The 27,865-nt window shown below is 41.9% G+C and overlaps 2 protein-coding genes across 11 annotated transcripts; one reads left to right on the top strand and one right to left on the bottom strand.

The window, feature by feature from the left end:
- Positions 1-1,724: 1,724 nt before the first annotated feature.
- On the bottom strand, positions 1,725-14,618 carry syncrip (synaptotagmin binding, cytoplasmic RNA interacting protein). Of its 9 annotated transcripts, none has more exons than XM_079887560.1 (12): positions 14,462-14,610; positions 13,299-13,458; positions 11,076-11,194; positions 10,404-10,511; positions 10,213-10,326; positions 7,989-8,165; positions 7,599-7,734; positions 7,272-7,477; positions 6,269-6,418; positions 6,058-6,179; positions 3,929-4,467; positions 1,725-2,571 (listed from the first exon to the last, which is right to left on the bottom strand). In XM_079887560.1, exons 2-12 carry the CDS (start codon positions 13,444-13,446, stop codon positions 2,543-2,545), a joined length of 1,848 nt encoding a protein of 615 aa, XP_079743686.1. In that variant the 5' UTR covers positions 13,447-13,458; positions 14,462-14,610; the 3' UTR covers positions 1,725-2,542. The 9 variants fall into 9 exon arrangements, with proteins under 9 accessions (XP_079743686.1, XP_079743687.1, XP_079743688.1 ...); XM_079887561.1 differs by having other exon boundaries at positions 1,725-2,568; XM_079887562.1 differs by having other exon boundaries at positions 3,944-4,467.
- Positions 14,619-19,074: 4,456 nt separating this feature from the next.
- On the top strand, positions 19,075-26,554 carry akirin2 (akirin 2). Of its 2 annotated transcripts, none has more exons than XM_079887624.1 (5): positions 19,075-19,580; positions 22,034-22,177; positions 23,645-23,794; positions 25,720-25,791; positions 25,878-25,959. In XM_079887624.1, the coding sequence occupies exons 1-5, from the start codon at positions 19,403-19,405 to the stop codon at positions 25,886-25,888; spliced, it is 555 nt and encodes a 184-aa protein (XP_079743750.1). In that variant the 5' UTR covers positions 19,075-19,402; the 3' UTR covers positions 25,889-25,959. The 2 variants fall into 2 exon arrangements, with proteins under 2 accessions (XP_079743750.1, XP_079743749.1); XM_079887623.1 differs by having other exon boundaries at positions 19,093-19,580; positions 25,890-26,554.
- Positions 26,555-27,865: the final 1,311 nt, after the last annotated feature.

The following is a 27,865-nucleotide window of genomic DNA, read 5'->3' as shown; positions in this document are numbered from 1 at the left end:
CTAAGAACATTATCACTTTTAATGTCAACCAACTTAATGCATTTTCCCCAGAACAACTTACACAAAGAGCATCAGTTCTTGAATTAACAATATATGAATACTTAGATGTTGTGAAATTGTCAATTGAACAAGAACCATGTCAGTGCAAATAAAAAAGCTGATGGGAAGTGTAATTTTGGGGACTCGTTTGTAAACTAGCCCGAGCTCAGTAACTAAAAGAACCCCTGTATTTCGAGTAATAAATGAGTAATGTGAAAATGCAGAGCCCTGAAGACAGTGCTTGAGAGTTTGACAAACAGTGGACATCAACAGATAATGAAAACTGAACAAAAGCACAATATAGCAGATACAGCAGTTGAAATGAACTCTTGTGTGGTGTTCCCGGTCAAAAATGACCACACTATAAAAATAGCTTATAAACCTCTCATTATACTATATTTTCACCCAATATTGGATTCAATCTTTTTGTCAACTTGTTCTCTTTCAATTAGGACTGGTTTTATATTTCTATTTGCATCTGATTAATCGTAGGCCTCATTTATTTGATAGTAGGAATCTCTTTTTTTTTTTGAGTAAAAAAATAAATATTTTTGAATAATTTTGGAAATATTAAATAAAATCTGAAGAAAATTGGCACTGTTGATCACACTAGTCTACTTTAATTTTTCACCAGGAATTTTGTTTTCAAAAACGATTTTGTACAGAATGGCACATTGTCACTCTCGTGGTGTTCCCGGTCAAAAATGACCGGCCTACAAAAAATGGCTTATAAATCACTCATAATGCAATATCACCCAATATTGGATTCGATCTTTTTGTCAACTTGTTCTTTCAATTAGGACTGGTTTTATATAACTGAACAAAAGCACAATATAGCAGTTGAAATGAAAGGCTTTTTAGAGTCATAACACAAGTGTTACCCAATGCCACAGAGACATTAAATCATTCTAGAGACACCTTTTCATTTTACAAAATTTATTTGCAGGAATGCAAAAACACTTGTTATGCAGCAGTACTTTTAAAACACCATTTTTTATAAAAATGGTTTGATGGTGATACAGAAATCAGTGTGGAGTCAGTCATTGTCAAAAAATCCAGTCAATACTTTTAAAGAGGCAAAACAAAAAGAAACCGAAACATCAACAGAATCCCTTTTAAAAACGTATAAACCCTGTACGAGCACACGAGAGAATTGAAGTTACCGATAACATGCCCCAAAAAAAATGATGCATATCTTAATAACCCATCACATTAAATGTGATTAAAAGGCAGCTACGGTGTGCCCAGTTCAATGACATCATCCTCTCGTGACAGAGCCGCTCTGGTCAATCCGGTCTGACTCCGCATCAGCACCAGGGATGGAGACGGAGCCGAGCTCGATCGCTCCGCCCAGAGGAACCGGCAGATCTGAGCTGATCCGGGCTCAACTTACCTTGAAAAACCATGTGACTTGTGCACGTCCAGGTGGCACAGCACACAAAAGGGATGGTGTTGGTTTCAAAACTGATCTAGCATCCATCAACGTGGACCGCATGATCTTAAAATAAAGCTTTAAAATGCAATTCATTTGGGGCGGGGGGGGGGGGGGGGGGGGGGTCTGAGAAACAGCTAAAGCTTCTCAAAGTAGCTTTTTCCTCAAGTTCAAGTCTTTACAAACAAGTGACCTGTCTTCAACCTGTAACTACATCCTCAGAGCTCAGACTGACGCTGCTTTAGACTCATCATGAGTGTCGTCCACATGCCCAGTCTGACTGTTCAGCATTATTACAAAAGGACTATGATACACTAGGTACATTGGCTCTGATGTTGCCCTTGTGCATAAGTTGAATATAAAAAGCCCTGCTTGCATTAGGTCTCCATATGTACAGTACAGATAGGGCAGTTTCAGCCTCCAGGATGAGGTAGTTAACCAACCCTTTCCAAAAAAATAAAAATTCCTAAAAATAATTATTAAAAAAAAAATCCTAAAAAAAAAAAAAAAAGGGTTCAGAAAAGAACCATTTCACCTGGAATGCCTGGTCAATCACGCCAGGTTGTAACAACTAAGGAAAAAAAATTAAAATAAAATAAAACGCAAGACTCATATACAAGCTTAACATGTTCATCCTCATAAGCCGCAGTTAAAATGCACAAAAATATACAACAGCATCAAAGCTCCTCCAAGCCACTTCAAACATCTACAAAGTGCAAAATACATGTAACGTTAAGGATAAAACTCCTTTGGGCTACTTGACCTCCAGAAGTAACTGCAAATAGCATTCTCTTTCATGACACAAGGGTTTCTGGGACATTCTTAGAAACTTAAAAAAAAAAAAAAAATTAAATACAAAAACAAAAGAAAACAATACACAGAGAAGAGTCCAAACATGTCTAATGGCGACTCTGCGTTGTTGATGGCAATCTTGGAGGCAGACGGGAGAAGATATGCTTCCGTAAGGCAGGAACTGAGTCGGACCGTGGCACGGACCTTACCATCATCATCATCATCATCATCATCAGCTGGCGTGACCCCACTGAGCTAGTCTGTCTTCACTGGGACATGTCAGGACCAGCCTCGACCCCTTTTCCCTGCTAGCCAGGTAACAAAAGGAACACAAATTAGAGGAGCGTTAACAATGAATACAACACAAAGGAAAAAGAAAATTCACACAAACGACCGCAAGGATGTCAAAGAGAGAGAGAGAGAGAAAGAGAGAAAGCAGAAGCATTCACTAGAGACTCTAGCGTCGCTCTACGCGTTCAGGCATGCAGAGAGAGAGCGAGGGGTCAGGGAGATCAGGAGGGGTGTGAGCGGGAACACACACGACATGCATGGCAGTTTCCCACTGTTGCTCAAATTTGGGATAATCGTGCAAGGGCAAAGAGAGCTAGAGCTTCCAGCGACAGACGCCTCGTCCGGAAACACGCCGCGTCAAATTGTGCTTTCTGTGGCTTTCATCGAGTTTAGCCTCTGTCCTCGTGAAGTTTCTCTAAAACACACGGGGACCTCGGGGGAGGCGAGTAAAGAAAGCCTCGTGTGGAATGGGGAGTGTGTGCTCACACAAAGCTTGAGTGGAGAGAGAGGATGCGGACTCGATTTGAAGGCATGCAGAGTGAGGTAGCAGCACATGTCTACAAGCAAACCTTTAGTCCTTTTCTTCCACAAGGAGCCATAAATTTGTAGGCAATTTGAAGAGAGAATTTGCCGAAACATGAATTTGAAACACAATTTGAGTTTTTGTACACTGGTGCGTGTATGTTTATTCAAGCAGACAAACAGCAAAGAATACAAGCCAAAATGTAAAGCCAAAAATAAGGATCAAAGTCCTTTTTTTTTTCCTTTTTTTTTTTTTAATCGTTTTCCCCAAAAACAAGACAAGCTATTTGACTAGCATTATCTTTTGTAACATACAAATAGCAATTTCTTTTTTTTTTTTTTACTTTGTTGAATACAAGTTTAAGAGACAGTGTTTTTTTTTTTCCTTTTCCTTTTTCGTCTTTTTTTGTTGTTGTTGTTGCTGTTACCTACTTAAGACATAAAGAGCAAAATTCCTATGAACATACATGGTACTATAGAGCCAAATAAGACAGATTGAGCACAAAATTGCAAATTTAAAAATTTCAAATCCCGATTTTTAAAAAGTAGGAAACGACTTCCAAAGCAAAACATAAAACAAAAACAGTTCGGCAGAAGCAGGTGGGAGTGACTACTGATCGAGTCCAAGCGGATTCTTAAAATATGTACAAAAAAAACCCGCCAGGAGGAGGAGAGAGGCAACCGTTAATGGATTTGAGGGCCAATCAAGTCTCTATAAAAAGGTTTTTTGTTTTTTTTATTGGAAAAAAAAAAAAAAGAAAAGAAAAAAAGAGCCCTACATTCTCTACTTCCACTGTTGCCCAAAAGAATCCTGATAAAACTCCTGGTTGTCAGATTTGTAACCATAGTTACCAGAATGATCGCCACCTTGCAAGGGTTGCTGTGCAATGGGTTGCGAGCCCCAGTTCTGATTAATGGTCTGGCGCCGTTTGGAATCTGGCTGGTTGTAGCCATCAGCTTTGCGCTTGCCTCCTACATTTCCACCGCGTCCACCCCGAGCACCACGTACCCCGCGGCCTCTCGGCAGCACCCCGCCTCTGGCTCCTCCGCGCGGGCCCCGGCTGGCCCCCGGCCCGCCTCCGCGCTGGGGGAAGCTCGCCCTGCCCCGTGGAGCGCTGGCCCCTCGGCCCCGCACCGGAGACGCCCCGCCTCTCGCCCCGCCTCCGCGCCCCCCTCGGCCCCGGGCCGGCGCCTGGAAGTCATCGTAGCCGAAGTACGGGTCATCGTAGCCGCCCCTGTAGTTATGGTAATCGTAACCATAGTAATCGTAGTAATCTTCATAGCCGTAATAGTCGGGCGGGTAGGAGTAGCCCCCCCGACTGGCTCCCCTGCCCCGGCCCCTGGCAGGAGGCGGCATTTGAGGAGGGCCGTAGTAGTAGTAATCGTCATACCTGTGACAGAGAGAGAGAGAGAGGCATGTTCAGGTCTAAGAGCGGTCACACAGAGAGGTTCGCATTCATGATGTCAGTCGAGGGAAGGGCTGGGACAATAAATCAATGCATCGCAATTCGTGGATCGATTCAAACTTTTTTAGTGTAAAAAAAATGTAAATGTAAATATAAATGGCAAACACCCTTGTGATTCGCTTCAACCTTTTCGAACTAAATGATTATTTAAAGAAGGTTCGAGTGGAGTAAGGCAGTGGAAGCCAGCAGATTACGGCTGTTTCTAACTGTACGTTCACACCGCCACCCTTCCAACAACGCCGGAGAAAGATTCGGGGACGGAGGACTTCTACATTCTGATTGGTTGCCGCTGAACCACGTCATAGCTTATTACCATAAAGTTGACCTGACTTCAAGTCTCCTCACCACTCTCACCGTCCAAGCCTCACCGCCCTCGCCGGTGTGAGCGCACAGTAAAGCACGCAGGGCCGTCTGCTGTTAAAAACTGAACTCAGAATCAATTCCAGAGAATCACGATGTAAAAATTGGAATCGATCCAGAATCATTTCTCAATTCACGATGCATCGATTTACTGTCCCAGCCCTAATCGAGGGTGTCCGGTCCTGCAGAGTTCAGCTCTACACTAGGGCTGCACGATTTTGGGGGGGGGGGGGGGGGGGGGATTACATTGCGATATTTTGTTTTTCTCTAATATATATTGCGATATAAAAACAATTTCACCAGATGATTTCAATATAGCTCTATTTGAAAAGAATTAATCATTCTAGAATAATTGGGGTGATTTTGTAGAGGAGTGAATCTGCACTGAAAATTATAAACAAATCACAAGCATAGATAAATACAATAGAAGAAAGGTACAACTGAAATAAGCAGCGCTTCACGTTTTTCAGGTAAATCTAACAGTATTCAGGGACAGAAATTGAATACTCAAATGTAAAATTAAAGTCTTCACTGTATAAATGATATATAACTAATATAATACAATTTATAAATAAATAAAAAACACGTTTTAAAAGGTATAAATGTTATTTTCTCTTTCTCTTCAGTTGTTTAATCACCATTTGTGACAAACAGCTGCAGGTTTATTAGGCTACTGTCCCTTTAAGACGAATGCACAGACCTAATATAAATGACACGCATTCGTTTTCTTTCTGTTTCCAACATAACCGATTGTGTTGACGAGGATACTCACCGAGACGGGCATTGTGACTTCATTCTGCGTGCACATGGCCGTTCAAGAAAGAGAACTGAATTCGGCTCTGTGCGCGCACAGAAAAGCCCTCTTGCCTGACTCCACTTAATCACATGCAACTGGTAACTTTCACCCTATTATGATTTAAACGTTCTGAAACGGGGAGCAGCCGGTCCGTCCGGATGGCGGATTAACTACGATCCCTATACGTGACATCACACATCCTGCGATGTGACTATCGTGGATGCGTACATTGCAATATTGATGCCAAACCGATATCGTGCAGCCCTACTCCAAACCTTATCAAACACACCTGAGTCTCCAAAACCAGCGTTGCGGAGCTGAACTCTGCAGGAGCAGGGCTGTACACCTGTAACACTCACATTTGGGTCTTCGCTGCTTGACGCTGCGCCTTCCTCTCTTTCCGCTTCTGGTCGGGTGGCTTGGCGAACACGATCTCAATGTGCTCTCCCTCTAAATCTTTGCCGTTCATTTCTGCCAGCGCCTGTGAACATCCACGACATCACACCACTGTAATGACCATTCAAAACAAACACTTTCGTACCTCATTAAGCGGTTCAAAGCGGTTCTCACCTTGACCGCTCCATCCCGCTCGTCGAAGTGAATGAAGGCGTAGTCTTTCAGTTTCTTTACTCGCTCCAGTTTGCCAAATTGGCCGAAAGCTTTTTCAAGTATTTCCTCTGTGACGCTGTTCGCCAGGTTCCTGACAAACAACACTTTCACCTAGAGAAGCAGAGGAGAGGACAGCATGAGCTCCGGCAGATCCTACATATGAGCGCTTAGATCAGGTGTAAACTGGCCCTGGGTGTTTTCAACCGGTCACTTCATGCGCTTTCTCTGATCGGACCAGGTGTAAATGCCCTTAAACCCGATCGCTCGCACCACTTCAGGAGGAGGTCTGGGACGCATTCCTGACGAAACTGGACAAGTGTAAATGCATCTGATTGTTGAAACCACATATGTAAATTTTACTCTTCCCAAATGTAAAAAAATAGATGTCAGAGCATGTTATAGGCTATATGACATATAGCCAGATGTTACGGTGCTACTACAACACGCATCTCTTCAACAAACCAACTACCACAAATGAAACAAAGTAAGTCACACACAATCAAAACACAATCATCTTCATTAGAAGCAGTGAGACTAAATGGTCTTACCACTGATGATGCTGCGCTCTCTCACATTGAAGACTTTAATCTTGAAATTAGCTGATTATCAATAAAATGCAGCTCATATCCGTTGCATTCATTGACGTGAATCATAAATTTGCATATAGCGCAGGAATCAAAGATCAGATTTATATCTGATTTTCGGAAACACATTTCTGAGACCAGGTGTAAATGAATCAGACAGCTATCCGATCAGTAAAGACGCATGAAGTGACCAGGTGTTAACAGGCCCCAGAGGATAGTTCAGCATCAGGCTGGAGTGCAGAGCTAACCAACATGTGTAGACTTGGAGAGGCCGTCAAGTTAGCATGAAACGCTATCAGAACAGCGTACACAACCCATCGTCTGCACAGTCACATGAGAAAGTGATGCTGGTTTTGCCCTGTCAGTGATCATGTTCTGACCTTCGCCATGACCTCCGGGTCGGGGTCCTCGATGGGGTCGGCCCACTCGACGGTGACCACGTTGCCCCACACCTTCACCTTGCCGCTCATGAGCCTCCGTCGAGCCTGCGCTGCTGTTTTGTGGTCCTCGTACTCCAGAAAACAGAAGCCCCTGTTCTTTTTCTTATCATCCGGCTGATGGTAAAGGATTACGTCAGTAAGACCCTCTAACAAAAAACAAAAGAAAGAAACATTAAACACATCTTTAGAGAATCCGAGTGAACTAAGCACGTGAAGAAAACGCCGGGATGCGCGCAGGAACGCGCCCTCATTCAAGGCAAAACTCACCCGTGACTTTGGAAAACTCTTCAACAATCTGTTCTTTTGTCTTGCTCTTGGGAATGGAGCCCACAAAGAGTCTGTTGTTGGCCACTGATATACACACGCCAATATGTTTGCCCGGGCGAATTTCATGATTGTTACACTAAGAGGAGAAAAACAGATTGAATACTTGAACAACTGGTGCATTAGTAAAGCCTCACTTGCAAAGCAACACCCATGTCTATCACTAGCCAACTGCATTTCTCTGGAGGAAATGTGACCCCCCATAAACACCCCAATGAGGTTTTCTGAGATTTGATTGAGTTCAGTTCCAGTTTTAGCCATGCATTGACACGTGAAGACAGAAGCAGCAGGTATACAGTCATGAATGGACCTGTACGGATTAGCATGTCTTACTAGCTTGACGGCCTCCTGTGCAGCCTCTTTAGTGCAGAAAGTGAGGAAGGCATAGCCCCTGTTCAGGCCGCTCAGAGGGTCCATCATCAGGCGCAGGTCCCAGATCGGCCCCGCCTTCTCAAACAGAGGCACGAGCTCGTCTTCAAACAAGTCCCTCGGGATCTTCCCCACGAAGATCTGCAGTACGGAGAGAACAGAGCAGTCAATGACGGATCAGAGCTCGTAGAAACACCCACCAAGCAATACGACTTCATGAACTTTACCTTCAATGTATCAGCATTAAACTCGTGCACTCAAAAATAGTGATTCATTAAATCACTCTAATAACTGATTGTGACGCCTGGTATTATTGTCGTTAACTAAAACCATAAATTAATTGCTTGAAATAAAATATACATTAACATCACTTTCATTTAGTTCATAGACCAAAAAAACAAAACGATTAGACATTTAAAAACAAAATAAAATGAACAGAAAATATCAGTTACTAAAATAACAGTGTCACTTCTCAGGGGTGTTCTCAAACATCGGTGTACATCCTCTTGCATAAAATCTCAAATCAACAAATTTGTGAAGCCTAGAACTAAGAGGGGTAAAAGACATGAGCTTCATGTCGGGTCCGGCTCATCCCGCTGGGTGCTTTTCCAAAACTAAAGCTGGGGTCACACTAAAATATTTTGTGAGAGACCACAACCATGACGATAAGAAATCATAGATGTCACAGCTTTGTTCCTCTAGTGTGTGGAGTGTCGTGATGTGACCAGGAAAGCACAATACACACTAGCAGATCCCATTCACACACAACCAGAGTCCCGCCTGTGAACACCGGTAATCTCACAAAATCTCTCACAGTAAACGTGGCTTTAGAGTAAACAAACATGGATGACTGGCAAGAAGAAGTGACGCTATAGTAGGGCTGGATAAAAAAAAAAAATTGATTTCTCGATTTTAATCGATTCTCATTTTTACGAACGGATATTGATTCTTAAATCCCAAGAATCGATTAGGCTAGTCATCCTGTTTTCAGTTGATGAATGAATGGAACATTGTAGTGCATCCCATCCAATAAATCGCAGTAATCTTTGTGGTTTGTTACTCAGATTTAAAATTACATCCATTTTCTTACGAAAATCAAAAACATAAATATAATTGTCGCAGTGGCGTGAGATCGCTCTGGCTCAGCTCTAGAGAAGCACATGATCTTCTCCTCCGCCTTAATAACACCAGTTACAGCGCATAAACATGAATGATCATCTGAAAGTGTGTTAAAAGATAGAGTACAACTTCTCGAAATTCGTATCATGTGACATGGAATCGCTCAGTGTTTCAACCGTGGAAAGACGTCAGTAAAATAGCTTGTAAACAATGTCATGTAACGTCACATTTACCTCAGAAAACCATAAACCTTTTGACCATAAACTCGTCAGTCAGTGAGAAATATTAACTCTAGAGAGGAGCATTTTGCTAAATATATGCACCATATTACATATTCATTATAATTTTTAATGTTCTTCAATATTTAATGCATGTTTGAATAAATCTGGCAGGTTTTTATGACAGCCACCATTTAAATGTTTATATTTCATATAAATGTATTATAAATAATGTAATTTAAGTGTTTGTATACAAATCAGTTAATTTTTACCTTCAATATTATAGTAGGCTAATGAAGCCTATAGGCTCGCTCACTCCCATAGTTTACAGCATTAGTTAAGAGATTTGTTTTTCCTTGAGAAAATTTGCTATGCATTGTACCTGATATCCAAAATAATCAATATTGAATCGAAATCGAATCGAATTGCAAGCTTGTGAATCGAAATCGAATCGAATTGAGAAATTTGTGTCAATACCCAGCCCTACTTTATAGTGTAAGGGGATTTGTTGGGGAAAAAAGAAAAATGTTTAGATGAAATCGTGGAGACTGTGAGCATGGACATGTCACGAGCTGGAGGGGAATCTTGTATATCACTGAAGCAAAGGGGTTTCACACCGTTTACAACTAAGCAAACAACACAAGAAACACTTTGCCGAGGGTATATCAGGGCCTTCGGTGTACCGCAGACAGACGGCTCTCTAGCGTGGAGAGGCTGTCGAGTCAGATCTTAGCGGTAACTGTCATCGTAACAAAGTTACTCCAGCACAGTGTACATAAGTCATCATTTACACAGCCTTCGAGACCCCGACCTAGCGCTTCACGGCCTCACAGCACGAGCGGCGGGATTACCTCCGTCCCGACCGAGGGCTGAGCTCCTGTGTAGACGGACTCTGGCGGAGGCCCGCCGTACTTGCGCTGACCTGTGGTGACATCAAGGGTGTAGCCGGTTCTATCAAGCAAAGTCTGAAAAACAAGACCCAACCAATGAATCAACAGGCACGCTTTTAGTGGGAATCAACTGTTAAAGGGACAAAACACACCTTAATTTTTGCCTCATCTGGTCCTTTAGTGGAATCTAGAACTTTGGTCCCTTGTTTCTCTCTCTGCCTGTAGGTCTTCATCACTCCACAGAGAAAGGCACTTTTGTTCTGAGAGAGAGAGAGAGAGAGAGAGAGAGAGAGAGAGAGAGAGAGAGAGAGAGAGAGAGAGAGAGAGAAACCTTTCAGAATTAATATGATTTTTTATTATTTTTTTAAAAAGGGTCATCGGATGCAAAATTCACTTTTATATGGAGTTTGCATATAAGGGTTGTGATCAGTTGCTCATTATCATTATATGCACCGAAGCGGGTCGCTGTGAACAGAGCTGTTTTTGAGGAGGTAAAGGGTGTTTTACACAACCATTGAGGAATTTCAACCAAAGTATGTTACAAACTTTACATGAAGACCCTAAAGAATCATCCCAACTTATGGAAAATGAGCATCCGACGACCCTTTAAGGATTCTTGAGGTGCTTGCTTTTTTTTTGCTTCTGATGTGAATTGTATTATGAAGCACGGTGCACTGGAATGTTGTAACATGTAGATACGTGTATGTGGAATGATTGCTTTTTTGTTTGTGATGTGATGCCACTGCCATAATATAATTGCCCCTTGTGGGATTAATAAAGTGGTTAACTTAACTTTTTCCATGCTTCACCCGAGTCTCACTCACCTGCACATGGGATAGGTCGCTCTCCTTGAACTGGACCAGAACTTGCAGAGCCCCTTCCTCATTGAACTCCTTCAGCGCTTCGATGGCCCTCTCGTCCAGGTCACTGTGCGCCACCAGGCCTGCGGGAGACAACCAGCGAGAGCTCAGCGCTGACACGTGACCCCGTCCAGTCAGAGTACGCAATATTCATCAAGGTTTCTCTGAGAGAGAGTTCGTGTGTATCATCATTTGGACTGGGCTTCAGTACAGACTTCGGGAATGCTAATGACTTCTGCAGTCACTTGAGAATACGGGATAAACACTTTTAAAGGCAGGAGGATTCGGCTGTCTAAAGACCTGGCAAAATTCTAGTGGACAAAACATCAGCTGATATCTGACATGTCATCAGGATCGGCTGATAAAGAGTTTCTGCTTAGCCGTTAAGTGTTGGAGGCAACATTTTGACAGGTGCTAGCATTAAAAATAAGTCCCAGCGCTGAGACCCTTAGCTCACGCCCTCCATCATTAGGTTACAGCGTCTGACAGTTGTGTCCGGTTATTAGACCGGTTTAAAGAAAGTGAACGCTATAGAATAAAAGTAAAATAGCTTATACTTTTCTATTAGTAGGTGAAAGGAAAATGCTTTAGACCTTCACATACTCAACATTCAGTAAATATGCATTTATAAAATTAAAACAAGTCTTTGAACAACCCACACTAATGTCTTCTGTAGTGTGCATGTGTCGCCTGCATAAAAACAAGTGTACTCTTTCTGCTCCGGGATGTTATGTCCATGTGAAATAATGCGCACATTTCAAACTATGCATGTAAGATTAGCACTATCTGTCTCTTGTTTGAGAAAATGCCTCCCAATGCATACAAACTTTTTATAAAAAACACAATACGATTACAGAATCGAGAAATTACTACCGAAAGTACATCAGTTTATTTTATTTATTTAAATGTTTATTTGAATCGGGACAGTACAAAGCTGGAAAATATGTATTGCACATGGCGAGTATAGCATAAGCTAATCTGCATCTCGGGTCGCTAGAAAGGCTTTTCTAAAACAACAAAAATTAATTAATAATAAATTACTAACCCGCATCATTTATACGCATTTATACCTAAATAATCTGTACCTATTTTAAGGATGCTTCCAACGCTGGCATCACGAATAATTCATAAAAAAATTAGGTAACACTATTTTACAGTGTCATTGTTACATAAGGTACATGTAATTACTGTAGTAATAACAGTAAATTATGCATAATTACATGCAATTAACCCTACACCAAACCCTAATCCTACCCTAACCCTATAGTAAGTACATGCAGTTACTTAATATTACTCAGTACTTAAATATATAATTACACTGTAACAATGACACCTTAAAATAAAGTGTAACCCAAAATTATTAAATTTAAATATGCGTACAGCTGTGGTTTATTTTAAACCATTACTTTACAAAGTAAAACTTTATATCACATACTGCTTTAAACTCATTTGGCATAACGTTCCAGTTTAAGTAAAAAAAAAAAAGTGCACAGTAATATATTTTCCAATTAATCTGATATATTTTCATTATTTAAACGTAAAATAAATGTTATTGAAGCGATTGTTATGCAGGTGTTATTTATCTTTAAATCGGGTAGTCTGATATCACACAGAGCCTCCTGGCTTTACATCGGCCACAGGGTTCTCCAAGATACTGGCAATCAAACCACGACTGCTATAGCATTGCTGGAAATCGCCATCGCTAACACTTCACCCGCGAGCATTAGCAGCTCTCCCCGTTAATACAGTGATGTGAATATGAGCGGTTGTCCGGGCAGTGCTCTCACCCCCTTCACAATCAGCATCTGTTCGTGATAAGCCGTAGGGGCGCATCACCTGTCCCGCTCCAGACAGCTGCCGCTATTGTCCCGGCATACGCCCAGCTGGCCCGCGTCCCCCGGGACACCCCCCCCACCCGGCCCCCTTTCACAACGAGAGCTAATCCCCTCTCAGGATCCAACCAGACACGCTCAATCCAGCCTTTATTTCTGCGGCCCGGTGTGTCAGTGCGACTCAGCATCAGCTAACGCTGCAGTACCCATTTACCCACGGTGAAACCACACAAAGTTGCTAATTACCTGCCAATTCCCTACGCAAGAAAACATGACACGTACAGTTCAACATGCATTGAATGTGATACAAGAAAGGATGAGGAGTCAATTTGGAAGGGTCCGAGTTTTGGCTTACCTGCTAGGTAAATTTCATCTAGCTTTTCAGCAACTTTTTGTGGTAAACCAGCTTCTAATAAAGTGTTGAAGTGGTCAGAATGGGTAACTGCAGCAGTCGTGTCCATTGGTTCTTCTGTACCATTCCCATTAATATGTTCTGTGGCCATGTCTCCAGAAATCTGTTCAAATGCAATGAGCCAAATTATTGCAGGTTTGGGTAGACAATTACACAAATTACGTGGATATTCAATTTTATGAGAAGGGTTCAGTGTTGCAATCTCAAAATCACCCAGGTTGTTTTAACCTGCATGCAATGCTAAATATAGCGCTTCATATTTACTTACACAATTACGCATAAATCATCCCAGCAAAAGACCCACCCAAACCCCTAACAGACAGAGCACATCTTCCTCTCACTCCACAAACAATCAGCCCGGATACTTATCTACAAAGTTTGCAACCACAGTAAACAAGTGCGGTCCATGTGCTCGTGTGTGTGGTGTTCCAGCCCCTCTGACACTCAACCATCTTCCCTCATTATAATACACATGTGCGAGAGCTCATTCACTCTAAAGTCCAGAAAGAGACTAAATCTGATGATAAACAGCATCTTAATGTACACACACATTAAGAAAGCGTTACTGGCTAAAAGCACACGTGCGCGCGTCGGCTCTGTTGGCGCGCGTGCAGCATTGGGTCTAGGGCCCTGCACAACTACACACACACCAACAAAATCACCATTAAAACAGCTGCAAGACGACAACGCGTTGCGCAAAACCTACCATTAAAGCATTTTTCCACAAAAAATCCTTAATCTTTTGTTGATAAAATCGTTAAATCTGATTCCGGAGCGCGTCTTCACTCAAAGTAGCTGCATTAGCATTAGCTTAGTAACCCAGCAGCGTGACTCATACACAGACAGACACACACAACATGAGCGAATCTAGTGTGCAACCACACGCTGTAATTACTAATACAAAAATACGCCGCTGGCGACATATTTACGCGTTTAATGTGTTTTAAAGGCCTGCTCTCACAAGGCTAGCGCGTGTTTAGCGTGTCCGGTAAAACCCCTCCCCCCGCGCGCGCGCCCCCAGCACATTGTTTCCAAACACCGGTAAAATAAACGCCTGCGCCGCGAGAAACGCCACGAAAGCTCGCACAGCTCGGCCTCACGCTTACCTGGCGATGATCTGCTGGTCTGCTCGGGTGTGTGTGTGCTGAATATGTGTTCTGGGGGCGGGTAAGTGACTCCCCGGCGGAGCTCCGCTGGATTCCCAATAATGTAAAATGGCGGGCGGCGCTGCTGCTCACGCGCGCGCGCACTCACGGCCGCGCGCACCGATGGGGTTTCCGACTCACCCGATCACGGGCCTTTCACACAACACACCAACAAAAGCGCACCAATACAGGAGAAACAACACTGTGAAACAATGGGAAAGAAACGATATAGTCTGCATCATTATTCTTTTTTTAATGAGAACTTTGTGGAATGGACCCTGCCTTCAAGTGTCCACAGATAGCAAACTGACATTGAATCGAGGTCTGTCTGCTATCGGCACCAGTCGGGCGTTTGTTATTATGACACGTGACGCATTCACTGAAGGAGCCCAGACAAAACAAGTGACCCAAATAACTACACCTGAATTCAAAACGATTCATTTACATCTTTTACATGTAGATTATCAAAACTAAATGTGCTGTTGTCTATCAGCTGACCTGTAGGCTACGTAGCCTACTTGGCATACAACATAAAATTAAAATAATTGTCAAAATGATTCACTATAATTCTCTACACTTGCTTTCTGCACACGTTGCTCTATAGATTATTATATAATAGGCCAGTGTTTCCGCCATGTTTCAAATCAAGACGCCCCTTCCAACATCACATAATTACAATATTTCCGACTCCACTTGAGGCCACATAAGTGTCCAGGAGCAAAGATGGCCGTCCTCGTATTGCCTACATGCTCCAGCTGACCAGCTGCCATTGAGATGAAAGGGAATGCATTAGTCCTCATATATATCCAGACTCAGCACTGGGCATGTGGTCCTTAATCTCTTTATTTTTATCAAGGGGAAAAGTGAATCTGATTTTTTTCTTTTCTTTTCTTTTTTTTTTTTTTCTCCTTAATATCATCACTAGGCCTATCAATTAATCATTAATATCACTGCGTGACACTGCCAGTAGGTGGTAGAGGCAGAAAATGAGCTTGCTTGAATTCATTATAAAATCTAAGAAGACATAAAAAAGATTTCTGAGATGAAGGGACTGTTTTCTTTTGCTTTAAACTGATTGATTGTATAACATTAAACCTTTATGACATAGGTGACGTGATTTACTACATCGTTTCATTAATATGGTGTGGGAAACTTGAGTATATCTTTAGCTGGATTCTTAATTGAGAATTGTGCTGTCTGACGCTGTGGTCCTCAAGTCTAACTAAGGCAGGCGTATGTGGTTTAGTCCGTATCCATACTGATCTCACACCCAGAGGGGAAGGAGGCGAGAACTGAGGACATCTGCCTCCAGCTGTAAGCTCAAATATACCTCATCTAGATAAGCATCACATCCTCATGAGGTAAAGAGCATCAGCAAAAGCTCTGAGGTGCACCTGGTCCTGCACTAGAGACAGGTCAGCAAAAGCACAGTTTGATTCTTAAAGGGATAGTTCACCCAAAAATGAAATTTCTGTCATTAATTCCTCACCCTCATGTCGTCCCAAACCTGTGTTCATCTCCAGAACACACATTTTTTTGATGAAATATTGCCATAGGCAGCAACTTCATTGCAACTTCCAAGGTCCAGAAAGGTAGTAAACACATCATTAAAATAGTCCATGTGACTCAATAATGTTATGAGTATGAATGTTATGAATACTTTTTGTGTGCAAAAAACCCCCCAAAATATTGACTTTATTCAACAATCTCTTCTCTTCCATGTCAGTCTCCTCCGCTGTTGAGGTAGTGTAAACTGTGCAGCGCTTCCTGGTTCTGCGCCTGAACCCGCCTCACTATTGGCCGGCGCTGGTCACGTGATCACCGCGACGCATGTGTGTAATGCTGACACTAGGTGGCGGCAAATGACAGGAAGTCTTAATGAGTCATTGGCTGAATCTGAAATCGCCCCCTAAACCCTCATTCACTATTCCCTACGCTAGTCCACTAATACAGTTCACTTGAAGGAGCATGCATCGGCTGTACACTCGTTATTGCAGAGCATTGTGGGATTGAATGAATGCACTCAATATGGTTTTGGACACCACTACAAATGGCTGTTCCCACAAATAACGCCCTATTTGAGGGTATAGGCGGCGATTTCTGATTCAGCCATGAGTCATTTATTCAAACGATTTGTTCACACGACTCACTCAGTAAACACCACGCCGAGTGTTGCTTTACATTTTAACTATTATTGGTAGTGTTATGTTAAATAACTATATCATATGTTATAAACAAAAAAACTCAACATTTTAATTTTTACCTCGGTTTGTTTCTTCTGTGAGTTTCTTTATGTGTGCTGTTACACTCATTTGTTTTGATTTCTCCACTAAAGTCTCTCACAAAGAGACCAGGTGCGAGTTTACGCTGAATGTAATAAAGTCAGAATCATTCTTGCGTTTCAATACTTCCCTAGTTATTCTTCATCATTAAAGTTTGAAGCTACTTGTCCAGTCAGGCAGAGTAAAATTATTTTTCACTTAACCCTTGTCCCGGACAAGCACACAAGCATTAATGAGCCCTGAAATGCAAAGCTGAACCAAAGTTCAACCAAAGCAGTGCCTCCTTTTTTCTAAAATAACACTGTTCTACAGCGACACTATATTGAGAATGAATGGGAGAAAGTCACGTGAGAGAAGGCAATGCCTCCATCGGATATGATGGGATATGATCGGATATGATGGGATATGATCGGATATGATGGGATATGATCGGATATGATGGGATATGATCGGATATGATGGGATATGATCGGATATGATGGGATATGATCGGATATGATGGGATATGATCGGATATGATGGGATATGATCGGATATGATGGGATATGATCGGTTCGTGCAAAGAATCCCTCCTCTTGTTTTCATGCCTGTTCACGAAATACCCGGTGGAAACAGGATCATCTGTTTTCATCCTGAATGTTAGATTGCTTGCTATTATATGGGAATGAGCTGACCTTAGTGTGTCCTTTTAAATTTGCAATCCCACATTGGCCTGCCAACCACCAATAGACACAAGAAGTAGTCAACTTATGGACTATATAGTATGTGAAAAGCAGGATATGAAAAGAGTAGTATGTCTGAATTCACAGTATTCATAAAACAGTAGTCGAGAAGTACCAGATGACCTTCTTCCGCTGACGTCTTGAAATGGACTCTTTACTGTCCCATGAAGCCACAGGGGAGGAGCTGTGAATGGCAGTAAGTTATCTTAGCTATCTTAGCTTTCCGGAGCTCTGAATAAGTAGTTCATCCTCCTCTGTCTATAATGGAAAGCTGAATGGACACAGATGTTGATTGGCTGATTGTCCCTCGCAGTGTTCTTGGCACAGGTCACGATTCAAAGACAAGGTCAAGCTGGATCTCGCAGATCCATGTACTCTCTCAGGATAGGCATCCCAATGCAAAAAGACTAATATTAGCATAGATGCCTTTCAGTTGATTGAAAACAGAGTTGTATGAGAGGTGTATTTAAAAAAAAAAAAAAAAAAAAAAAAATTTCAATTTTTTTTTGAAAAACAGCATAACCCTGGTATGATTATAAATGAACTAATTAGGCATGTGCTTGACTGAAAAATAAGTCTTTAGTCACGGCATAAGCTGTGATAGTGAGTCCTGAACAGTGCTAAGCCAAATCATCTGCCTCCTGTTGTGTTTTCTGATAATACAAGTCATCATGCTGTGATCATACAGTGAACGTGATGGATTATAGCGTGTCAGTAATGAGGGACTGAACCATTTAAAGCCCTGTAATGAGCAGAGCTTTAAAACACAGCTGGTTACCTCAGGAATTTTTAAGGCTTTTTAGATTTATGTAAGATTAAAATAATGTCTGTGGTTAAAGGGATTATAAATTGTCATTCTGTCATCATTCAAACCTCTGAGTTTCTTTCTTCTATCGAACATTAAGAAAACATTGTGAGGAATGTTGTTTTCGTCTATACAATGGAAGTCAATGATCACAAAGACGGTTTGGTTACCAGCAAAAAAACCTTTTGTGTTCCACAGGAAAAAAGAAAGTCATAGAATTTTGGAACAACACAAGTAAATTATGACAGAATGATAATATTTGGGTCAACTAACCTTTTAAGTGTGACTAATATGTGTCATACATTAAAAAAAAATTGTTACAGGTGGCTGTATAATGGGAACATGAAAACATACTGAATATTAGGAACGGTCCAGTCAATAAAAGGAAGGCTGTAGATTACCCTCTTTTGAAATGTATTATGTTTACATCTGTTCTTTTATGTTTTATTATTAAAATACGTGTTTGAATTAACAATCTTCACTCAGTTTTATCCATTTCATTTCAATTAAACGTTAGCATAAAAGTTTAACAGCAAACAGGAGTTTGACGTATTAATGGACGTGTTGTTTTAGGGGCTTTTTTCAAATCCACAAACAATCCGAAACCACCAATGGGCGACTTCACTCGGAGAGAAAAGCGAGCAGGGCGCTATGGGTTATGTAGTTTTAACCTCAGCTCTAGACAGGAAACGAGCGTGAGGAAGAATCTTGCATAAAACTACAAGTACCGGCTTCGGCTGAAAGCCTCCGCGCATGCGCAGAGACGCGGCGTCGTCAAATGTTTTGTTTCCACGCCATATTTGTTAGCCGGCTAGCGCTCGCTCAAGAGGCGTCGGACCTGGGCTCGGCACAATCCGAAATCATCGGTGCTTTCATGAGGAGTATCGACTCCATAACAACATTTCCCCGTGCATATACGCGTCTGTGTTTGCTTAGTCAACGTTTTGGCCCGAAGGTCAACGCAGAATTTGAATAAAAACGAAGCGATTGGGTCGTGTTCCCTTGAGATCTTAGCAGGGGGCTTTCGCTTCTCGGGCGGATTATTTCTTCTCTCCGCGTTCTTTTTTAAATAAAACCCCAGTCTCTCACTAAGATGGCGTGTGGAGCCACTCTGAAAAGGACTCTGGATTTCGACCCTCTGCTGAACCAGGCGTCCCCGAAGAGGAGGAGATGCGCGCCCCTGTCTCCGTCCAGCTCGAGCGCGTCCCCGCAGAAGTACCTGCGCATGGAGCCCTCGCCCTTCGGCAGGGTGTCCTCAGCCCTCACCACAGGTCAGTGTGTGTGTGTGTGTGTGTGTGTGTGTGTGTCAGCCCTCACTTCATCAGACCCTCGAGACTGTGTGTGAACGGGTGGAATCATGCTAAACTCCTCTGAGGTAACGTTAACGTCACTTCTGTCAGCTGGCCACACCATCAAAACACACTAGACTAAATGTGATCCTCTTTATTGCATGTACTCTCCATTTACACTGTAAAACTAGAGAATTAACCCGTAGCGAGGGTTTCTCAGCTCGACATGGGCCAGGAATGCTGATAACTGCACACACAGATGTTTGATAACTCTCAGGCTTCCGGTCGCGGAACGTTAGTGATGCTGCTGTTTGACACGATTACTGACCGTGTTTGCGAAACACATTAAACTCGTTTATTTTTAAAGGGTTATTATCGGTGTATTAGCAGCTGGAGTGTTTGTGATGTTGATCAGGGGTTTTTGGTGTTCCGTCATGGACCGGAAGTGACGTCGCCATCAGTGGTTCGGCTCTTCCTGCTGGTGGATCTGGTAACGGCAGGGGATCTTGTCTTTGTTTTGTTTCTGAGAAGCACATTCTCGCTGTCCGAGTAATCACAGCAGTGTGTGTGTGTGTGTGTGTGTGTGTGTGTGTGTGTGTCACAGCTGGTGCTCGCGTTGGTAAACTGTAGAATAGTGCAACAGTTGGTTTCCGGAAGTTCAAACACTCCTAAAGTCAGCATGAAAGGGAAGTTGCGCTAGCCTTTTCTTATCCATTGTGACGTATATCCGAGTGAAACGGTGTGTTATAATTGAACATTGTATATTATAGATTTAGTAGGACTAGGAATTGTAATCAGGCGCTAAAGAGAGTACACTTTACAGGTCCTCCTCGAGATCAGGACCCCAAGCTCAGACTTCTTTTAAAATGTATTCTCTTCATTTTTTAACACTCTCATCTATAATATATAATATATGCTGCTTGAACTACGTTATAATGACCTTTTAATGTCTGTATTGTTCAGCTTATGTACTAGCATAGCATACAGATAGTCAATTAGCCTGATGATAGCTTAGTTTACACGTATTTGCTCATAACCTATTCACAATCATCGTTAATGTAATTGTCTTAAGTGTTAGGCTAAATGTCCAAATATTTCAGTTATAAAAAGGTATGTAATGACGGTCAATTATTTGCTTAATAGGCTATTATTAATTAATTGAATTAAGTTTATCAAGTGAACAACTTTTAATTTGTTTTGTGCACTATATAATAACCTATACATATTGTAAGTTAATATGGTATTGTGTGTAATCATGAACTGATAAACGGCTTCAGGAACAGGTGTGGGCGGGGCTTGAGTTTGTCCTGGGGAGTTGATTGGATGGTTGTGGTTTTATCATGATCCAAATAAAGAAGCTACAGGCGTATAGCAATTGTTTTTGATTGAAATAAATTAAAGATTAATTTATAATTTTACGATTGAAAGCGCTGATGGAGCAGAGCTGGACCTGAGCTGACATGAGCTGGGCCTGACAGGTGTGTGTGTAACTAACAGCTCTCCTCTGTTAGTGTACGCTCTGTCCAACAGTCCTGTCTCATACGCCGCTATTAAAACTGCTAAACAAAGGAGGAAAACACTTTATGTAAAAGTATTGTTTGCTTTTATCTTATTAGTTACAGAAAGGTTCACACTTTCTCATGTACCGTCAGCAAATGCACATTTATATCATTTAAACAAATCTTTGAATATCTAATGAACATTTAATTTCACAAACCTTGAAAGCTCTTGCGCTACTGAGAGAGATGAGACAGCAGAGCTGCTCGGTTCATCTTTAAAAGACTGATCTCCATTCAAACACACACGATCTTTAATTTCGTCTGTCTATCAAACTTTGACGTAATCATATCTCAACGCTCAGATGTGTGCTGGCGCTGACCCGGAGAGAGTCGTCATGAACCGCTTCACTAACAGTCTTTTCAACATCACAGTCTCATTATTTCTGTGAAGCAACAGTTCAGATGATCATAGCAGTGCTGGGATAGAAGTTCAGATATGAACACTGATGTCTACGATAGCGATCAGAATCTGCTTTTGACAGAAACTTAAAATAACGCATTTATCGATTACATTGTTTCGCCACTAAGTGGCGACAAGTGACTTAAATGTATTTATTGAATAATTTATTCAAGAGATTGTAGTGTTGTATGATGCTTCTGAAATAAAAGTCAGAAAGATGTGATTTGTTTTTGTAAATGACTCATCTTATACATCATGTCTGTATAAGTGTATGATTTAACTTTCCCCCATGGCCTAGAGTAAAAAAATTGCAATATCAAATTGCAATTCTTAAAAAAAAAATCGTAATACATATCGTATCGGCACCCAAGTGTTGTGATAGTATTGAGTCGGGAGATGGGTGTATTGTCCCAGCTCTAGTGATCATGTTCGGGAGTGGCTGTATAATGTGTGAATGCTTTGCTTCCCTCTTGCAGAGCAAATCCTGAGCAACATCAAGCAGGAGTACAAGCGCATGCAGAAGAGGAGACACCTGGAGAGCAGCTTCCAGCAGAGCGAGTCCGTGTGCGGCCTCGAGTCCCAGCCGCACGCCTCCTCCTCCAGCTCGGCCACACTCACAGGTACAGCCGGACCTCTCTCAGGCCGTCCAGAGGCACTCCACAGCGCTCTCGTACACACCAGCGCTTGGAAAACGCCTGAAAACACTAAATTCACCTTTACTGCACATGCTTAAACCTCACAGAAGCTCACTGAGATGATGCAGACGGTAAAATAAATGAGAAAGTTACCGTGCAATTCTTCTGACAGGATCATTTTATTTAGCAGAATATCTCAGCATTCACTTTAATGCGTCCAGTCGCACTCTCTCACCGTTATATGTTTGGTCTAAAACACTTCTGCTCTCATGTATCGCCGCAGGACAGCGAATGTGAGTAAATTATCATCTTTGCAGGACTGTGATATGAAGGGTGTGCAAAGTAGAATATTTTAGCAGCAGTGTGAAAGTGAACAGCACATGACAGGCACAATGCTGGTATAAACATACATACCTATCGGTGTACAATATACGTCACATGACTAAACTTGCGTCATCTTTTTTAAATCCCTCCGGCTTCACAGTCCACACCACAACACGAGAACTGCGTTTACAAATGTCTCCACTTTGGAGAGCGTTTTCAAAAAGCTTTGTTTTCCTTTATAAAGACGCCGTCTCAGTGTGAACAGAAGGCCAAAATGATTCGGCTCTGTCTATTAAAGCTCAGACGAGTGCGATCACAGCGAACACTCAGATCTGATCAGAGAGAGCAGTCGTCATGTGTAGATATGAAACCGCTTCACTAACAGGCTTTTCAACATCAGTCTCATTATTTCTGTCAGATTATCACAGAAGTGCTGGATAAAAGATTATAGTTCAGATATAAACACTGATGTCTACAGTAGTGATCAGATTAGAGGAAAGCACCTTTAGAAAGTATCGTGACGCTTCAAATAAAGATTGTATCAGTAACATCGAGACAAGGGACTGTTAAAATGTGTTCGTCATTGAATCATTCATTCAAGAGATTCGTTCAGAAACACTGAATCATCCAGTAATGGCACGAGTGAAGTCTTTATGGCCCTGTTGACAGCTTGTGTTCTGGTGGATCGGATCACCAGTGGACGACACTGAATACCGGTGTAAATGGGGTCTAAACGGTTTGAGCTTGTCCACTTTCCACCTTCCAGCATTCGACCGGATTTCTTTCGTGCGGTAGACACTCATGTGGTTGAGTTGGTCACTTCCTGGAGAAGGAGGTCAAGTAAACTGGCTTTTGATATTAGGGCTATTACAAAAAACTATTTTGGTATCGGCCAAAAAATAAAATCCTACCGGTGCACCCATAGACAGGAAAACAAATGAAAATGCCTGGAATATTTATTTTTGTCTGTTGTCCAGTTTAAGGCTAATGTTATTTTCCTGCTTAAAGCTGTGGTGAGTACTGTATCCAGTACGCAGTGCGTGATGATGATGATGATGATGATGATGATGAAGGTGTGCTGTCACTAGGCCGCACCGCAGGACTGACGCAGCTCTCTGTCTCCCGCAGGCGTGTCCTCCGGGTCCGTGTCCCCCTCCCGGCGGGAGCAGCCGCTCTTCACGCTGAAGCAGGTGGGCATGATCTGCGAGCGTCTGCTGAAGGAGCGCGAGGAGAAGGTCCGGGAAGAGTACGACGAGATCCTCACTACCAAACTCGCAGGTATCCGCTGCTTTCTTTCCCTCAGAATACATCCACAGTTCCAGTGCCCGGTTGCATAAAGCACCTTAAGTGTAATTTTCTCTTAAGTTCGCCCTTATGTTTCCCTTAAACCTAAGGGTGTTGCAGAAAAAAAACCTTAAGTGTTACTTAAGGGTTTCTTTAAGTGAAACGTCATAAACATTTAGAATTTCCCTTAAATGCTGTTTTTTCACTTAAATAATCCCTTAAAAAGCGTTAAGTGTTGCATAAAACCCCTTAACGGTCATTTCCCTAAGTTTAACTTAAGGTTTGGAAATCGTAACCTTAAGAGTAACGTGGACAAAAATAAGACGACATGGCTGAATTTATGGAACCAGCTGAAGATCATTATGTGTCAAGAAGAATTTTTAGGGATAGGTAGAACCCTTTGGACCATCTTAGCATGAAAAATTGTTGCAAGAATACCGATTTGATCGACGCACAATATTTGCGCAATACATCGCTAACAAACTAGAGAGCGACCTTGACCATGTCACACATCACAACCACTCTTTACCTGCGGTGTTACAACTGCATATAGCACTGCGTTTTTTTGCAACTGGGAGTTTTCAGTAGTGGGATGTTTTACATGTGCATAAATCGGCTACCATTCAATAAATGTAGGCTACAATTAGTGTGTATCGGATTTTCAGGTGATATTCTCAATTCATTCAGTTAACGGACGCTCTGAGACAAGTGTTCAGACTGCAGACTTATAGCAACGATTATATTTAATTGTACAGTACAGCCATAACATAATGTACAGACATTATCTTAATTCCATAATGTCCTTAAACATAACAATATTGCTGGCCATAAACTGAGAAAGTGCGCGTCCGGTGTGTGATACAGTTGTCCTAGACGCGACGCGGCGTGTTAGTGTTTTGCGTATATATGGCAACAACAGACTTTTATAACGTGAATCCAGGATCACTGTCGTGAAACACTTAAATGTTTCACTTACCTAAGAGAACCGTTTAAGAGATTATATGCAACACCCTTAAGTTATCCTCTTAGGTAAGGGGAAATCGCCCCTTAAGTATCATACTTAAGGGAAAAACTTAAGGTGCTTTATGCAACCGGGCACAGGGCTTCATCCCCAACGATCACATGCTCTTAAAGGGATAGTTCCCCCAAAAATTAAAATGATCCCATGATTTACTCTCCCTCAAGCCATCAGACGAACTCAATCAGAGTTATATTAAAAAATGTCCTGGCTCACGTACGGCCGTTACCAGACGCCAGTGATTCTAGTTTATAAAGGGATCAATATGAAGAGTTCAGATGCAAAAGCCTCTAAGTGCCATCTGAAATTTTCTTCTAGAATAATCATTTTTATCAAGCTTGTATTTTTAAGTTCAGTAATTTCACTTAAATGACATTTACTGAACTTAAATATACAAGCTTGATAAAAATGATCACTCTAGAAGAAAATTTCAGATGGCACTTAGAGGCTTTTGCATCTGAACTCTCCATATGTATATTTTTCTTCATAAGGCCTTCATTAACCCCTGGAGGCGTATGGATTACTTGTATCATGGATGATGCACTTTTTTTTTGGCTTCAAAATCTCAGGCTCCATTCACTCCCATTATAAAGCTGGGAAGAGCCAGGACATGTTTTAATATAACTCAGATTGTGTCCGTCTGAAAGGAGAAAGTCATGCAGGATGGCTAGAGGGAGAGTAAATCATGGGGTCATTTTTGTGTGAGCTATCCCTTTAAGTTGATGAATTTAGGAGCGCATCAGAAAAGTAAAGAGAAGCTGGAACCAGCAGCAGCGTTTTAACTCTGAAACACAGCGCTCACATTAATGGCCATTACAAAACCCAAAGGTGATCTCCAGTGCAGGCGTGTGTTTGTTGGCTAATCCGATGATTGATGGAGTTGTGTGTTCTTGTCTTCCAGAACAGTACGATGCGTTCGTGAAGTTCACCCATGACCAGCTGATGAGGCGGTTTGGAGAGCAGCCTGCCAGCTGTACGTGTCCTCTCTCTCTCTCTCTCTGCGTTCATATCTGTGTGTGTGTGTGTGTGTGTGCTGACGCTGCTGCTGTGTGTGTGCAGATGTGTCCTGAGCGGGCCGTGCTGCGGGGCGTGCTGGTGCTCGTGTCCTGTGGTTGGTGCCGTGTCCAGTGGATCTGTGCCTGCGTGAGCTCCTGACGCTCCTGACGGCTGGATCTCCAGCAGTGCCAATCGCATCTTTCCCCCCCGCTGGGCTTCTGTCAGTGCGTAACCACTCTCTCTCTCCCACTCTCTCTCTCAGCAGCTCGGAGTGCTTCCCGCCCTCTCCTCAACGCCAATATATGGACCTTCGCAATCAGTGGCTGTGTGTCTCTCCATCTGAACCCTGGATATTTATTAGGCTTTGACCAGGCCTTTTATACAGTCACCTGTCATTTCATCCTCAACCTTTTTTTGTTTGGTTTTGTAAAATGCCTTTTATTCACTGCAAATGATGATAAATGTGAGACTGTGTGAGATAAACTTTGGGACGGTGTGTCTTGGAGACTGCTGTTCATAGCTTTGTGTAAATACATCCTGACGCTCATCTGAAGTTTTCCTGTACAAATCCAATACTGCATTTATTTTGATTAAATCTGTTTTCATGCTTTGTATTTATTTTAATTTTTTATTTCCTGTTTTTTGTTTTGTTTTTTGCCCCTTTCCTCTGCATTATGGTTTTACTGCTCCTGTAGTTCAAATGACTTTATGTTGGGAAAAGTATACACAAATAAACTGTTTACATAACTAGTGTTCTTTCTTGCTGGTCAGGGTTCCTGTACGAGACTCCTAAGTTCACATTGTGAATAGTCAACTGAGACTAATCAGCAGTTGACACACTCTTGGATGTTTCATGTTTTCAACGGGTGGTTGATTATGATTTGACTTTTCTAACTGTAGTTAGTGTGTAATGTTGCTGTTTGAGCATAAACAACATCTGCAAAGTTACAACGCTCAAAGTTCAAAGCAAAGGGAGATATTTGCTTTTAAAGAAATCACTTTTTAAGGACTACAACAAACGGCTGGTAGAGACTACACCACATTCCTCCCGGGTTAGTGACATCACCAACCCTAGAATTTACATAAACCCCGCCCCCGGAACACGATTTATAGATTATCAAGACAGAATATGCTAATCAATGACTAGAAGATAACTACACATCAGCTTCATAAATTCATCAACTAACCATTCAGAAATGTCCTGTTGCTTCTACATGTTGTCACTTCTTCTTGAGTCTCCATCTTTCTGAACCCAGTTTGAATATAAAAGGCTAAAGTTTTTGAAATGTTCAGTGCATGTGTGTGTGAGTGCAAGCTGTTGAAGCTCCGCCCCCTGCGCCGGGAGGAGCAGCTCATTTGCAATTAAATGAACAGACACAAAACGGTGCGTTTTTGCTCACTCTCAAAAATTGACAATTTTAACATGCTATATAAAAATATCTGTGGGGTATTTTGAGCTAAAACTTCTCATACACACTCTTGGGACATCAGAGACTTATTTTACATCTTGTGGAAAGGGCATTATACACCCCTTTAAGCGATGATCGCTCACACACGTGCCCCAGAATCAACACACTGGTTTGGTTTTTACTTGTAAACTAACTAAAATGGACACAGTTCTAATGATTGCAGCTCTTGCTAACTAAGCCCTGCCCCCTTTGCTGAAGCCCTGCCCCCTGCAGAATGATTGACAGACAGAGAGCTGAAAAAAAGCAAGTGCATTTCCTGTCTTTTTTCTGTCAACACCAGAGGCAGGGCACCTTCTTAAATTAGCACAGGAAAACAATTAACAAAAGTGACAAGAAACGCTGTTTTCGTGCACGGGAAAAAAAAAGATTTGGAAATAGTTCAAATTGTTTACGTTAAAATACATTATAATTCTGTTATTCTTAACATTTTTTGCTACTTTTTTTAAAGAGCCTGACCCACAATTTAACTATCATATAGAAATACGCTGAACACCTAAGAAAAATCATTTGTGATATTGATCTGAAAAATGTACCAGGTGATGCAGTTACAGGTGATTTTACTGTATATTTTTATCTGGTCTT

Source organism: Squalius cephalus (assembly GCF_949319135.1).
Source record: "Squalius cephalus genome assembly, chromosome: 12".
NCBI classification, from domain to species: Eukaryota; Metazoa; Chordata; class Actinopteri; order Cypriniformes; family Leuciscidae; genus Squalius; species Squalius cephalus.
Note: the sequence above shows the minus strand (reverse complement) of the source record. Positions and strands in the feature narration are given on the sequence as shown.